At 46.2% G+C, this 14,312-nt stretch overlaps 2 protein-coding genes across 7 annotated transcripts in view; one reads left to right on the forward strand and one right to left on the reverse strand.

Moving 5' to 3' along the window:
- The window catches only part of VIPAS39 (VPS33B interacting protein, apical-basolateral polarity regulator, spe-39 homolog), a 36,399-nt gene that overhangs the window by 1,277 nt on the left and 20,810 nt on the right, over positions 1-14,312 (forward strand). For 2 of the 5 annotated variants that reach the window (XM_019733429.2, XM_019733428.2), the window contains exons 2-3: positions 96-548; positions 8,559-8,716. In XM_019733429.2, the coding sequence (XP_019588988.1) occupies positions 8,630-8,716 (87 nt within the window). In that variant the 5' untranslated portion in view covers positions 96-548; positions 8,559-8,629. Of the gene's footprint in view, positions 549-8,558; positions 8,717-12,300; positions 12,443-14,312 lie in introns of those variants that run through there. The other 3 variants (XM_019733427.2, XR_012494582.1, XM_019733431.2) reach the window with 3 other exon arrangements.
- AHSA1 (activator of HSP90 ATPase activity 1) lies at positions 3,405-12,109 on the reverse strand. Of its 2 annotated transcripts, none has more exons than XM_074327148.1 (9): positions 11,969-12,109; positions 9,718-9,908; positions 7,977-8,059; positions 7,228-7,345; positions 6,042-6,130; positions 5,034-5,171; positions 4,467-4,568; positions 3,918-3,969; positions 3,405-3,800 (listed from the first exon to the last, which is right to left on the reverse strand). In XM_074327148.1, the coding sequence occupies exons 2-9, from the start codon at positions 9,878-9,880 to the stop codon at positions 3,628-3,630; spliced, it is 918 nt and encodes a 305-aa protein (XP_074183249.1). In that variant the 5' UTR covers positions 9,881-9,908; positions 11,969-12,109; the 3' UTR covers positions 3,405-3,627. The 2 variants fall into 2 exon arrangements, with proteins under 2 accessions (XP_074183249.1, XP_019588994.2); XM_019733435.2 differs by having other exon boundaries at positions 11,675-12,109.

Genomic DNA, 14,312 nt, shown 5'->3' on the forward strand with positions numbered 1-14,312 from the left:
TTCTGTCTGATGGAGAATTTGGGGCCCAGCAGAGCAGAGGGGTGTCAGGAGCCTTTGCTTACAGCCCAAGCAGAGCTCCTTTGTATCTCCCACAGGTGTGTTTGTGACTGCCTATTCCAGCGCGGCAGGCAGAGCTCCTGTGGTACAGATTCTACCACGCAGCCCTTGGCTGCATTCGCACATGTAAAGAAAGTGCTGCCTGGGAGGCAGGGAGCAGCTGCCTGGACCTCAGACATACAGTCCCTCTAAGTTTTTTGGCCCAAGGGGTAAATTGTATTTACTCCAGAGGAAGAGGCCCCACTTCCCCAGGTAACTTGCTGCAAGGGGATCCACTGCCGCGTTGCCCGAAGGAGTGTACCTGGAAGATGACAGAGATGGACCTGTATGTACCCTGCTGTACTTGGTAAAGTACCAGACACTCTGCTATCACTCCTGGCATTGGGGGAAGGAAAGAGACACATCAGAAAGTAGAATGAGGCAAGTGGTGCCCAGAGCCAACGCTTGGAGAAGACCAGACAGCCACGTTTCTCATCAGTGTCACACCAGAGGTAAGTTTGTTAGTCTGGTTCTGGACCGCAATCTAAAAATGCCCTGGTGCAACTATTACAGGGACAGAGAGGGCAGGATCTCAGGTCACCAGATGGAAGCCAAGTTCTCGCTCTCTTTCTCATCTGGGAAATTCAGTACAATCAGCATGGGCATGTTTTAATTATTTTTTAACAGGAACTTAAAAAGACATTTACAGAAAACTGCAAATCCCCCTCCTTTCTAACATACCTTGACACTTAAACATGCTGTCTAAATTCAGTCTATGCCTAGTGGTTGTCTGTTTAACCCAAACTGAAGTTGACCGGTCCCATTTTTAAATCTGTAATCTCAATGACATGCTCGATTGCTACCATGTCAGGCCACAGATGAGAGAAACGAAAGAAAAGGGGCTGAACGGAGGCTTGAAGGGGCTGGGGGGTAGACCAGCTATAAAATGGTGTTTATTCGAACTCTACAAAGGAGAAAGATACTGCAGGTGGCTGCAGGCTTAGGGAACAGCTGCCTGTGAGGGGAAGCAGTAAAGGAGGATTTTAGGAGCAGCTGGTATCAGCCAGGAGTGGCTCATAAAATCAGGGCCAGGGCCAGTCACATCACTGGTGTGATTGGCTGTGCTTCCTGTCCCAAATACCAGGAGTCACCCATGGCCACCCGGGAGCAGGGCCACCACACTGTTTCCAACTTAGATGGTTTTGCCCATTTTTTCCACTCTGGTTTACCTCCTAAAGGGTCTAGTTTAGGCAAGTCGGGTCACACTGAATTCTTCCTAGGGCTGGAAACAACCAACAGTACAAACCCTGCCAGATCCTGCGGGCCTCCCTGGACTCTTGGAAGATAGGGTGTTTCAGATCCTTTGCCTCTATTATTCACAAAAGGGACCCAAGTGTGCTTTGCCTCCTCCATTACCACGAGATTTTCTTAACATGCTGAGGCACTTCTCAAAATGAACTCCTGAGACCAAAATCACCAGATATTTATTAACATGCAGCTTCCTGGGCCACACCCACTAAGACTCTCTAGGGACGGGGCCCACTTTTCTCCATTTAACAGGTGGTTCTCAGGTGAGGAGACTCCTTGGTCTAAGATTTGCAGTTTGGCCAATGAACCGGCATTTCAGAATATTCTTGATCCAGGGAAAACGCTTGGGCTTGAGTCCAGAAGTAGCAGGTGCCAGTTGCTGAGCGCGGCATCCACCATCTGTAATGCTCTTGTAAGATGCCTGTTATACCCATTAGACTGATGAAATCCGCCCCGTTCGTTAGGAAGTGGCATGTTTACAATTCAAACCCAAGTCCAAGGTTTTGCTTTTAGTTATTACATCATTCTGCTTTGTAGGCTCAGATGGCTAACCGAAGTGCTATCAGCCAAATGGCAGTGGTAAAAATTGCAACAGCCATCAGTACTGGGGATGAGCCACTACTAAGCATATCATGTGACAGATCCTTTGCTTGGTTGGTGCTTTGGTTTTCACTACGGTGTTTGTAAACTCTACCTCAGGGTTTCTCTGAAATGTCATTTTCTGGAACTGGTAACTCTCCAGCCAGGTGAGAAAGGGCTCCTTTTTTTGTCACTGGTCTCTGTTAGGAGGAGTCTGTTAGGAGGGGCCTGTTGATTTGATTCAAGCTGGAGTACAGGCTTTTTATCGAGTTATCGTTTTGGATTCCCAGAAGGCAGATACAATGCCGAATTAGATGCAAATTAGTTCAGTCTAGCACTTGTTTGAGTAACTCAAGACAAAGGTGGCTTTTGGGGGTCTAAATTATCCAGATCAGTGCTCATTTTCTGCTTTAACTGCGTTTTGGTAGGATTAGCCTCCAGGCCTGCCACCTAATAAAACAAAAGGAAAATAGCTGTAGCTGCAGGAGGTAGTCTGGATTAGCAGGCACTGGCTTGGGGATAGAGGATGCCAGGGCAGGGCATAGGGAAAGGGACCCTCCCTGTTACCTCTCCTGCAACAGTGTGAGCCCCACCGAAATGTATCCCAGCACTTGGTCAGGTTTCTTCAATGGAACCAGATATTTAAAAGTATTCCAAGGACACTCCTTTCTTCCTCTTTCTGGGAGTACTGAGGCCTGGAATTTCCTACTACAGGAGGGATGCCTCACATACTAGAAAGGTAGCAGCTTCCTGGCGGGGATGACCACGGTGGCAAGGAAGTAGACATACAGGATCAGATTTGAGCACTGGCTCTGCAGTTACGGTCCTTCTTCCAAATCCCGACGGCCAAGTATCAGTTGTTGGGCCTTGGATATGTTACTTAAGAAATCCAAGCTTTGGGTTCTTATAAAACAGAAGTGATGACAGTGTCTATTTCATAGGGTTTATTATGGGGTTAAAGGAGTGAATGTAAAGAAGCTAGTGCAGTTTCTGGTACATAGTAAGTGCTCAATAAACAGAAGCTGCTAACCCACGGCCCAGTTCCCCTCTGCCACAGGATGGGAATCTTTCCACATCTCAAGCCAGCAGCTGGTGATCACCTCTTCTTGCAACAGGTTAAGAGGCCGTGGAGAAGGCAAGCCCAGTATGACACCCCCGCCAGCAATGTTGCTGGGCACTGTTTATCCCAGAGCACCGATCCTCCTCTCCTTTTCCCTCAGTGAGGGGAACAGAACCTTTCTGCCAGTCTGCAGTATGCAAGCCTAGCTCAGGATGCCTGGCCGTGACAAGCAGGCTCCCGTCATGCCTCTTGATTACTACATACATTTCTCCACAATGCAGGCAAGGCCTTATTACAACCCCTCCAGTTTTCTGTTTTTTAAATTAAATGTATTAGGTGACATTGATTCAGTTTGGTTTTTTTTAATCCAAAACCTTCAAGGGACCTCTTTAATACCTAGTCAATACAGGTTCTAAATATGCGCATTTTTTAAATTATGTTTATTTAGCATATGTACACATAAAAGAAAAATCGCCTTCTGATCCCACCCAGCAGAAAACATGCACAAACCCAAGGTATACGCGGAGGGAAGGGGCCCCAGCCCCAAGTTAGTGGTCGGGGTGGTGCAATCCTGTGAGTCACAAGCCTCGGTCAGGAGAGGGCTGGACTGAAGTGTTGGACAAGCTGCAGCCCCGCCGCTGGCCCTAAAACAAGCGTGCGCCATAGCCAAAGGTCTGCTTGATGCCCTCAAAGTAGTAGCGCTGCCAGCCCTGCCGGGTCCTCTCTTCCTCCGGGGCAGGGATGCCGCGGCCCTCCATGCACACTTCAGTCTCTCCATTCTTGTCATGGAAGGTCAAGGTGATGGTGGCAAAGTGCCCTGAGGAAAGGCAGAGGGGCAGGGAGGTTTTAGATCCAGGGTTTCCATCTGGGTTTAGACTATGGAGAAAGTAAAAAGTTCTCCGGGTAATGGCAATAAACAAATATGCTTGCTTACCTTCTGGCCAAGATTTAAACCTCCACTTCATCACAATGTGTTTCTCGGGGACCTGGAATAATCACAGAGGTCAGTCTATACTACAGGTCTATGTACCCAACCCTAGCTAGGATTAGCTATCTGCCTTTCACATGGAGACTATCACCTGTGCAATGACACTACTTATAAGCGCATAGTGGACCCCAGACTGGGTAGCTTCTGCACCAATATTAGTTCCTAGTATCTCTTCTTACTCCTAAATTGGGTCTGGGAAACTGCCAAGGAGAAATTTTAGTGCCACAAAGAGAAAGCCATAAGTCGCCGATATCTACAACCTCTCTTCCATGTTTGATTTCTTCAGAACTAATTTTAACTCCACTAAGGAAACAATTCTAGGAAAGCAAGAGATTCAAATTGCAGCATTCTTTGGAAAACCCAACCAAAATGAGATGCAACTAACCAAAGAGATTAAAGCCTTACATTTTACCCCCCGAGCTTAAAAAAGGAGAAATGTGACTCTTCTGACCAGACAGAGGCTGCATCCTGGGTTTGGGGCCAGCAGGTACTCACCAGATCAGTGAATTCGCCAGTGACGTTGCCATCTACCAGGTGAAACTTCCCACCCTTGTCTGCTTCTAACACTGCAGGAGCATGGGTAAAGGCCTGAACCAGCTTTAGGGGAAAAAAAAGAGGTAAGGAGAAGATGCACGGCTCAGTGGGACCCAGGGATAATGCCCGCTGACACCTGCAGCCTCGATTCTCATTCCCAAAGACACCACTTTGCCCTATGACCAGGTTCAGATTCTATTCTGTTCCACTACAGAGACCAGGCTTTGACTTGAGTAATCTTCCTGAATCCATGATGGATGACATGACTTCAGACCCATTTTCCAAAAAGAATGATTCCCAGTGGTTCCCACTTACATGACCCAAAACTAGTCTAGATGAGAAAAGAGGGCAAATACACTTCGAGGAGTGGGTTGAACAAAAGTGGTTTTTCCTTTGCCTCTGCTTCCATGAGGAAAGCCTCATGATTCTACTCAGCAGTACTTCTCTGCACGCTGAGGGCATGTGCCCACACCCTAAGGCACCTGGAACAGCAGGTGCCATGAGGCCCGCAGGACAGATTACACTTACCTCTTGAGTGGTGAACACTCTATAGAGCTCCTCGGGTGACGTCAGGAAGGTATCTTTAAGAGTGATCTTACAAGTGGGGATTTTGACACCAACAGGTCTGGCCTGGGTTTTTGAAGAAGCAGACTTAGCCTGTGAAAGCTGCAGTGAAAATTGTCAGTTTAGAGTAATGGTGAAACCTCATCTAACATGGCTTCAGGGACAGACCTGCCATTTATTCTCACAAACTTTTTCACCTCCAAGGTTAATTATTCCAGAAGGTTGGAGGAATTTGTGTGTATGAATGTTTCAGTCATGGGGGGAACTCTTCCAGAAAATCCTCAATTCCTACAGAAGAGAACCACTCTAGGTGAGGGAAGATACTCATTTAAGAACCCATCAGCCAAAGGCCGTGTTCAATCATTAGGCACTTTTGAAGAGCTCAGTGTAACTCTCAAACAGAATTTCTATGCTTAAATACCTAGAAGCAATCTCTCACAGCCTCCCCCCGCCTCCCCCTCCAATCTCCAGAATATCCTTCACTGTGCTGACAAAGGGAATAGGGCTGAAAACCAAGGGCTGACCCTCAACTACACAAATTCCATTTCCAGAAAAAAAGAAAAACACTGCTCACCCTGCAAATGGGGTGAAATCAATCAATTTCCTGATAGGCGAAGTTAGTAATCTGACCTGATAACTTGATGAGACCTCTAGTCATCAAAGTATGAAATATCAACACCCCAGTTATAAATAATACTGAGGACGTATATGGCTGAAGACCATCTGTGTTCATGACATAACTGAGTCAGACTCTGAAGTCCCTAAGGCTTCCATATGCTCTAGGGGTGGTTATAAATGAATAAAAACCAGGCGAAAGATGGACAGACAACTACATATTACAGACTCCCAAAATGCACCACGAGTTGCTCTGGCTTAGAGGTTAAGAGCTGAAATTTGGAATTGAGGAGAGGGCAGTGTCTCAACTCCCTTTCCAGACTGCCTCCCACCCAGCACGTGGGAAAGACCATTTACCTTGCGTTCCTCAGTTTTCAGTGCTGGCTGACCAGTTGAGTCTACCGACTCTCCATTCAGTGTAGGCAAGATCATGCCCTGCGTGAACTCTGTAAAGATAAAACCCCAGCTTGTGGAAGTTATTTCTTAGTAGCTGAGACTTGGGGTTTCATGCAGCTTGACAAACAGCCATTTTAACCTAGAATGTGCTAATGACCAGGAAAGGGTCTATCTACTTAACATCTTTACCTTTGGTCTATGCCCGACAGGTATCTGAGTATGTGTTCTAGAATATAGTTATGTTTGCTGGGATTATTTTAAATCTGACTCAACTGGAAGCATTGTGACTTGTCAAATGTACAAGAGGTCTACTATGGATGGTAGCCAACGAATGTTGTTGCACTTCCAGTGACTTGCAGAGTGGGGCAAGATGCCGCTGGGTGCATGTTCCGATCCCTTTCTCACTTTGCCTTACCTCTGTACAACAGCCACAACAAGCTATGGGATCAGAGCACTGGTTCCCATTGAAAGTACCACCTTCTATGCTGGCTCCCTTCAATGGTCATTACATGTATTCCAACACCAAGGTCAGCACATACTGGCAGAACTGGAATTCTAGGGGAGTGCTGAGCTGACTGTAACGTATTCTGATCACCCTCTACATGTCTCTGGAAAACGCATAGCAAAGATACTCCAGGACTGTGTTCAACTACTGAGTCTGGAGACGCCAAGTTTTCAGATCAGTGTTGTCCAACAGAAATAAAATGTCAGCCTCAACTGTAATCTTAGGTTTTCTATTAGCCACATTAAAAAGTTAAAACAAACAGGTAAAATTAATTTTAATAATATATTTATCGCATTATACCCAAACCATCATTTCAATGTTGTATCAAAAACATTTTTTGTTGTCGATATTTACATTCCCTTTTTGGTACCAAGGCTTCAAAATCCATTGTGCATTATATACTCAGACTGCATCTCTATTTGGACTAGCCATATTTCAAGTGCCCAGTAGCCAACACATTAGACACCGCATCTCTAGATCTTTCCCTCACTCTGGATTTATAGACTTACTTCAAGATGAAATAAGCCCCCTCCCCCAAAATCTTTATCCATTTGCCAAAGAAAGGACTGTCAAGCCCCTTAACCAGAGTCTGACAGGTAGAACACTAGCTCCTCAAGTCATACGTAACTACTCAAGGGATACCTGTTTTGAGGGTGCTGATGTAAATTCCCATTGCTTCTCTTAGAAGTTTCACCCCTTCTTCCTTCATTAAGGCCACGAGATTTGTGTCAGGCTCATCTTTGGCAAGGCTCACACTAATCTGAGTGAAAGATCAGAAGTAGGTGGTAAATAACTTGAGGGGTATCCACTGTGTAACATGGGTGCTGAGCAATCAGGTAACTTTTGGTTTCCAAAGGAAACGCGTGAGGGGTGGGGTATTCATACAATCCCCATGAGTGTTCCTTCTCAAGTTCTCTCTGCCAAGGCGCAGGTGGCTAATATTAGAACCCGCGTTACTACTGTGTTTCCCCGAAAATAAGACCTAGCTGGACCATGGGCTCTAATGCATCTTTTGGAGCAAAAATTAATATAAGACCCGGTCTTATTTTACTATAAGGCCTTATTTTACTATAGTAAAATAAGACCAGGTCTTATATAACATAGTATCATATAAGAACGGGTTTTATATTAATTTTTGCTCCAAAAGACGCATTAGCGCCCGTGGTCCAGCTAGGTCTTATTTTCGGGGAAACACGGTAGCTAAAGTAATTAAGTAAGTACAACTGCTCTGGAGGCTCCAAGCGGCACCACTGACCTAGAAAGTCATCTGCAGACCGGGGTTCTGAATGCTCAAGCCAAGCCTGGGCTTTCATCTTCAATGACAGCTTATTTTTCTCATCTGAGATTAAAAGGAGGTAGAAGACTCAGGTAAGGTGTTAGGAAGCACAAACCTCTACTTCGTCCACGCTGTTTTCATCAGACAAGTTGGGGATCTCCACGTGGCCCTTGTACTGTACTCCAGACTTAGAGGTACCTGTCAAAAGCAATGCAATGTCATTAGTGTCCTCCTCTGCACACAAAGTCTTCTGCTCTGGAGTCCTGACTACAACTCTGCTTATACTTCTTTTGGACAACTGAGCGGACTCTCTTTATTCTGAAAAAATGTCATATACCAGATGCAACCGACCCTCCCTCAGAAAAAATGTCTTTCCTCATCCAATTTCTTGAGACCAACTGTGTTATTACACTGTGGGACCAAGCTCTACATGGACTTGGCACTAGCACGAGTTCTGCCAGGGAGGACTTGGGTCAACAGCCAACCCAGTCAGTTCTGCTAGGTGCTTATTTTGAAAATATGAATTTGTTCCAATGTGATTGATATATTAGGGGACAATTTGATCATGACATGAATTTCACATTTGCTTATATATGATTTTATCCATGAGAAACACTAGGTGAACATAAAAAACTACTGCCAGCAGAACTGAGCTGCACAGAATACAGAAAACACATCTCAAACATCTGTCTTCCAGCAACTTCAGCTCACCATGCCTGTTATAAGCCACACCATCCACAACCGGTGTTATGTTCCTTCTGATTTTGGATGACATGCCCACCACTTCACAATAACCCACAAGCTGCAACCCTTCTGCGGCCCACTTTCACAATTAAACTTCAGGACTTCTTCAAGGTAAAGCACCATACTTATTGTATTACTGATGTATTTCTTATATTTAACATGTGTAAAACTGTGCGACCAATTTTTATGTTCCTAAATTTTAAAAAACGTGTCACCGATGGAAGATTTTGGGTGTTGTGCTGTGTCCCTAACCCTCTCTTCCTAATAAGCCCTGTGGTTTTCACTGAGCAATTTTGCATAGTGCAATCATTTGTAGGAACACGTCACATCATAGTAGAACAGTTACTTGAAAATTAATCTACAAAACATTTATTTATCTTCACTTCTCTAGCCTCAGTCTCAACCTATGAAAAGAGAATGTGGCAAGATGATACTGAAGGTTCCTTCTAGACTGTTATGCCTCAGTAGTTAAAAACTAGCAACCCCCCCCCCCAATATATCTACTTTCCCCTTCTTTATTACCATTCATTTGAGAAATGTTTACGGAATCACTATTTTATGCTTTGCCCCACATGCTTACTTCTTTAGTTATTTAGGGCCCTTTAAAATTTAGCCTCCCAACCGAAGGACCATCCAAGTGGGGCATACGCATGGTCCTAATTCTTTGTTAATATCATCACAGAGGGACATTAAACTAGAGGATAAAACTGCCCCAATCATCACACAAAAGCTTTGTTATCACAGTAGAATAACCTGTTGGATTCACACCGGAGAGATCACAAGACCAAAAACATCCCCAGTCCCACTTGTAAGTCATCCAAGAGGCAGAAGCAGATAGTCTGAGGAAGTCATTTTACATGTACGGATACAGACCAAGGCCACAAACATAGGAGCCCAGCTGCGTCACTGGTAGTGACTTGAGACCCACAGAGAGGAAGCCCACTTAGTGTCCCATGGTGGCAGAGAAATTGCAGCATCCAATGCTGCTTTCTATAGGACACCAAAGCAGCACCATCTCCCTGGAAAAGTTCATAACCTCTCAAAAACTGTTCTCTCCGGCTCCTTAAGAGGTCAATCAAATGCCCTTTCCTGACAGCCCAGCATAGACTCACCTGTCCAATTTAGTTTGACACTCCACTCATAAAAGAAGATAAGTTTGCCTTTGCGATTGTTAATGGATGCCTCTCCATCAAGCTTGCTCACTTCTGTCACTTCACACTTGCCTTCCTCATTTTGCACCTGCACTGCCAGGAACAGTGTTTTCAGCTTATCCATGGACCAATTTGAAGCATCCCTCTCTGTCCTGCAAAACAGAAACAAAGCTATGGAGCAGCAGCCAAATGGACGGTATGCTGCTTGCTTTATGCAAGAGAATGCAAGGCTAAAGGAGGTCTGACAAATAGTTTGAAAAAAACAACAGGGCTGGCCCAGTGGCTCAGGTGGTTGGAGCGCTGTGCAACACTGAGGCCGCCAGTTCGATTCCCACATGGGCCAGTGAGCTGCGCCCTCTACAGCTAAGACTGTGAACGACGGCTCTCCTTAGAGCTGGGCTGCTGAGCCCGAGGTAGGTGTGAACTACTGTGGGCTGCCGTGTGCCGCCATGAGTGGCCGGTGGCCATTGTGAGTGGCCGGCAGCTGGCAAGAGCTGCTGCAAATTGCTGTGAGTGACCGATGGACAACCGGCCACCGATTGCCTCACTGGGGGGAGCGCAAGGCATATAATACTAGAATGGGCCAGGGAGCTGTGTCCTATACAGCTAGACTGAGAAACAACGGCTTGAGCCAGAGTTGGGGAAGAGGCAGAAAGGGGAAAAAAACCACCAACAAAAATAACCCCTTCATTCCCACTCCAGTATGTCCACAAACGTTGCGCTGTTTTAGGAAGACAAGGAGTCACATATTGTCAAGAACGACAACTGCTATACAGAATGGTTACAAACTAAATGAGCATAATGGTGTGTGTGCATAGGGGTCGGTAGTTGACATTTTAACATGGTGCCATTTGACCAAGTGAAAAACTGCACATCTTGCCAAAGTTAGAGCAGCACAGACCAGGCCATAGAATGCACTATTTAGATAAAAAATCCAGGAAGGAATAAACCAATACTCTTGACCCAATTAGCACAGAGTTCCGATCTGTCAATTTCGGGCTCTGCTATAAACACTGTACACATATTCTGTGCCCTGTAGATGGCCATGAAAACAATGTAAGCCCAGGGCTTCAAAACAAACAAGAATTAGGTCAAACACTCCATGTATGTTAAGAGAAGAGGCTGGCTGAGATACAAAGAAAACTCAGTATCTGCCAGGCAACTTACTAACTAGTAGTGAAAACAATGGCAACTTACTAACTAGTAGAGAAAACAAAGAGCTGCAACAAAGTACAAACATAGTTAAGGCAGTATTAACAAAGTGCAGTGGAGCTGAAAGATAAGAAAACTACTTCTGGAAGATTTCATGAAGGAGGGTAGGCTTTTAAGAGTAGTTAGGTTATAAAACCACGACTGCCAGGCAACCATGAGCAGTCCCTGGAGTTACAACACAACTAACTTAACAGTTCCGGGTGAGAGGCTAAGATGTCCTCAGCATCAGAGCTCCGAGCACCTGGAGAACATGTTCCAAACCTTCACTTTCTGGATTGAGGCAGCGGTTCCCGTAACTTTTAGTTTCACCTGTGCGCCGTAAAATAGGAATTCCTGCCCCGAGCCTTACACAGCAGTCTCCCAACACAATCCAAGGCCATTTGGGTCTGTCGCCTCCGACCACGTGTGGGAAACATCTCCGTGCTTAGGACGCATGCAGTAGCCAGGGAGTTATGTTCTCATCTCTTTGAAACCCCTCCTTTGGGACTAGCCCTCCACGTTGCCCCCAGCACCCCAAACACTGAAACGGAGGCCGGGCAGCGGAGAGAGGGCTGGGACTACGGACCCTTGCAACTGGAAGGACCCACCCCCATCTCTGGCCAAGGCTGCCTCAGTCCCAGCTTTGTCCTGACCGAGGTTCCGGGGATCCCGCAACTCTGGCCCGCCCGGCCGTAGTGCTCCGGCGGCCTGGCCCTCTAGCCCTCACCAGTGCCAGTTGTTGACGTTGGTGGCGTCCGCCCGCTCCTCCACGATCCAGCGTGGGTCGCCCTCACCCCACTTGGCCATCAGCTTTCCTATCGCGCCGCCACCAGCTCCCCAGCAGCCACAGCCACAGCCACCACCTCCACGCCTGGTCCCAGCCGCCGGGTAGCGCCTGGAAACTACTAGAAGCGGCCGCAGAACCTTCTGGCTTGCTTTTCCCTCCACCCCCCGCCCCCTCCCCGCCGCAAGTTCCGGTTCCTCCTCGCTCCCAAGGTACTTCCGTTTCACCTCGCCGGACCTTAGCTTCCTCCTGTTCTAGGGTTCCTTCAGGCTCTCAGGTTATCCCCAGAAGGGCCCGAAATGCAACCGCTCACTCGACCGTTTCTAATCAGTAGGGATACAAAGAACTTGTCTCATTGTTTCCTGGGACGCTGAGTCGGCCCTGCTGAGCCTGCTGGGAAATGTAGTCTTGTTGAGTGACCTGCTAGATAACCACGGAAGGTCACGCAAAAAGTAAACGACCTAGGTACGGTGCACTGGGGATTCTGGGAGTTGTAGTTACAACTCCCTGTGGTCCTTATGGACAGCGCCTGACAGCGGAGCCGGAAGAAACTACAACTTCCAGCATGGCCTTGAGGTCTCTGTCTTGCCACACGTTCCTTTTTCCGCCCCACCCCGCCCCTTTTCTATACCACACAGCGTCTTAAAAAGGCTTGTTTAGCGGCGGAAGAACCTGGCGCTGTCTTGATTGGGAGGGCCCGGAGTCGTGGAGGTGAGGGAGTCCGAAACCCTTTGAGCCGCCAGTCTGGCTAAGTTCAGCCTCTTCGCATTCTGATTCTTTCCCCCTATTCTCCGAGGCGTTCCTCGAGCTCCCCATCCTCCGCCGAGGCCTGACTCTTCTAGTTGAAGCGACCTCGGGCTGGGAGCCGAAATACGTTCAGGGTTGGGGCTGCGAGTGATCCCCGACATTTGATTTTGGATGAGTATTTAGTCTACCAGGGGTCCGCCGGGCCCTGGCGAGTGCGGTCCATCTGTGGCTTCCTGGGCGTTCGCCCATAGTTGAACTCGTATGCCCTGATCTCAGTTCATAGCCTCACCTGTGTAGGCCTGGTTTGGAAGAGGATGACTGAATCCGAATCTGCCTTCTCAGCAACTGATTTCTGGAATGTCCTGAGGCAGGGAGCGTGTTGGTTGTGGATTTTTAGTTTTTATTTTGCGCTCATCCCTCGTTTTCCTTCCTTCGTTGCGTTCCTGTTCTCTCCTAGGATCTACTGCCCTATCTTGGGGGCTCTTAGTAAACCGGAGTTTCATGTTGAAACCAGTTTTTCAGTCACTCTTTCAATTGTACCTGGTTGGTCTATCACTTCTAGAGCCATTAATTGATTACCTCTTTGCTTGGCAAGTACATCTAGGTTCCGATTTGGCACTAGAAGTACAAATTGGTGTCATGTAGCCACCCAAGTGGCGTGGTCAAAACAAGATGTCAGAAGCCTTCTGGTAGATGATTTGGCTTGTCAGACATATTCTATGCGCATCTGTAGATATTTACAGCTATTTATTTACTATAGTGAAGTAATGACCTGCCCTAGTTTTCCCTAGAGTGAAAAATAGAATGACCATGCAAGTCAGAGTGGAAATGACCCAGGAACCAAGAAACCAGGATCACAGGAGCAGTTAGCAAGGTAGCTTAGGTACTTAATCCTTTTGTGCCCCATTTCCCTCATCAGTGAAATGGAAGTAGAATCTGCCAGGCCTGCCTTACAGGGTTGTTCTGAGATGACAAAGTAAGTGCTGTATAAACTGGCACCTGTGCCACAGACATTTACAGTATATGCTGTGCATACCTTCAGTGTGATGGCCTCAGAATTTTTATATCAAATTAAATTTTTAATCTTTACGATTGCTGAAAGATATTTTCTTTCTAGCTTTTATCAAGGTACCATAATGATTTAATAATAAAAGTTAATGCTGAGCACTAATTTTGTGTCAGGCATGTATTACCTGGGTTAAGCCTCAAACAATCCTATAAGGTAGTAGGTTTCCATTGTTAATGCTCATTTTACAGCTGATGAAACTGAAGCAGGAAGATGTCAATAAGAGATCCTATACTAAATAGGGAACTAACGTTTAGCATTCACTTTCTGCTAGGCACTTATAAGATGTTTCCTGAGTCCTATTTATTCTTCACTGTAACCCTGTGTAGGCGGGATATCATTTTTTCAAGGTTTAGCAGAATTGTTTACCCAGTTTGCTTAGAACTGGAGAAACTAAGATTTGAACTCAAGTCTATCTTACTACAAAGCCTAGGCTTATACACTATGAGGAATGATTTCATTGTGTATGTCAGCTTTTTTCATTTTGTTTTGACTTCCTGGAATTAAGTATACAAAATAATTTTTAAGCTACATCTGGGTCCCGTAGAAATCAATTAGTGATGCGTGCCATGGGAAAGGATCAGCTAGTAGAAAATTCCCAGCCATACTTTTGCCATCCCTACAGCCCCTGAAGACACGATGTAGCCTTTGGATTATTTTTGGTGCTATGGGAATTTTGGACCAAATTCCTGGCTTACATCAGTTTTTACTCTAATCCAATTGACAGTGACAGTTTAGTTTGCAGTTCTAGGGCGTTTTTTCTTCAGA

The sequence above is a fragment of the Rhinolophus sinicus genome, linkage group LG03 (assembly GCF_036562045.2).
Source record: "Rhinolophus sinicus isolate RSC01 linkage group LG03, ASM3656204v1, whole genome shotgun sequence".
NCBI classification, from domain to species: domain Eukaryota; kingdom Metazoa; phylum Chordata; class Mammalia; order Chiroptera; family Rhinolophidae; genus Rhinolophus; species Rhinolophus sinicus.

What these genes read in the sequence shown, in the direction of transcription:
- AHSA1 (XM_019733435.2), bottom strand. Translation starts at nt 11,754, where the DNA reads ATGGCCAAGTGGGGTGAGGGCGACCCACGCTGGATCGTGGAGGAGCGG. An exon ending in CATCAGCACCCTCAAAACAG is followed by an intron (nt 6,131 to 7,227) that starts GTATCCCTTGAG and finishes TTATCTTTACAG; the next exon opens with AGTTCACGCAGGGCATGATC. An exon ending in TGAAAACTGAGGAACGCAAG is followed by an intron (nt 5,172 to 6,041) that starts GTAAATGGTCTT and finishes TTTTCACTGCAG; the next exon opens with CTTTCACAGGCTAAGTCTGC.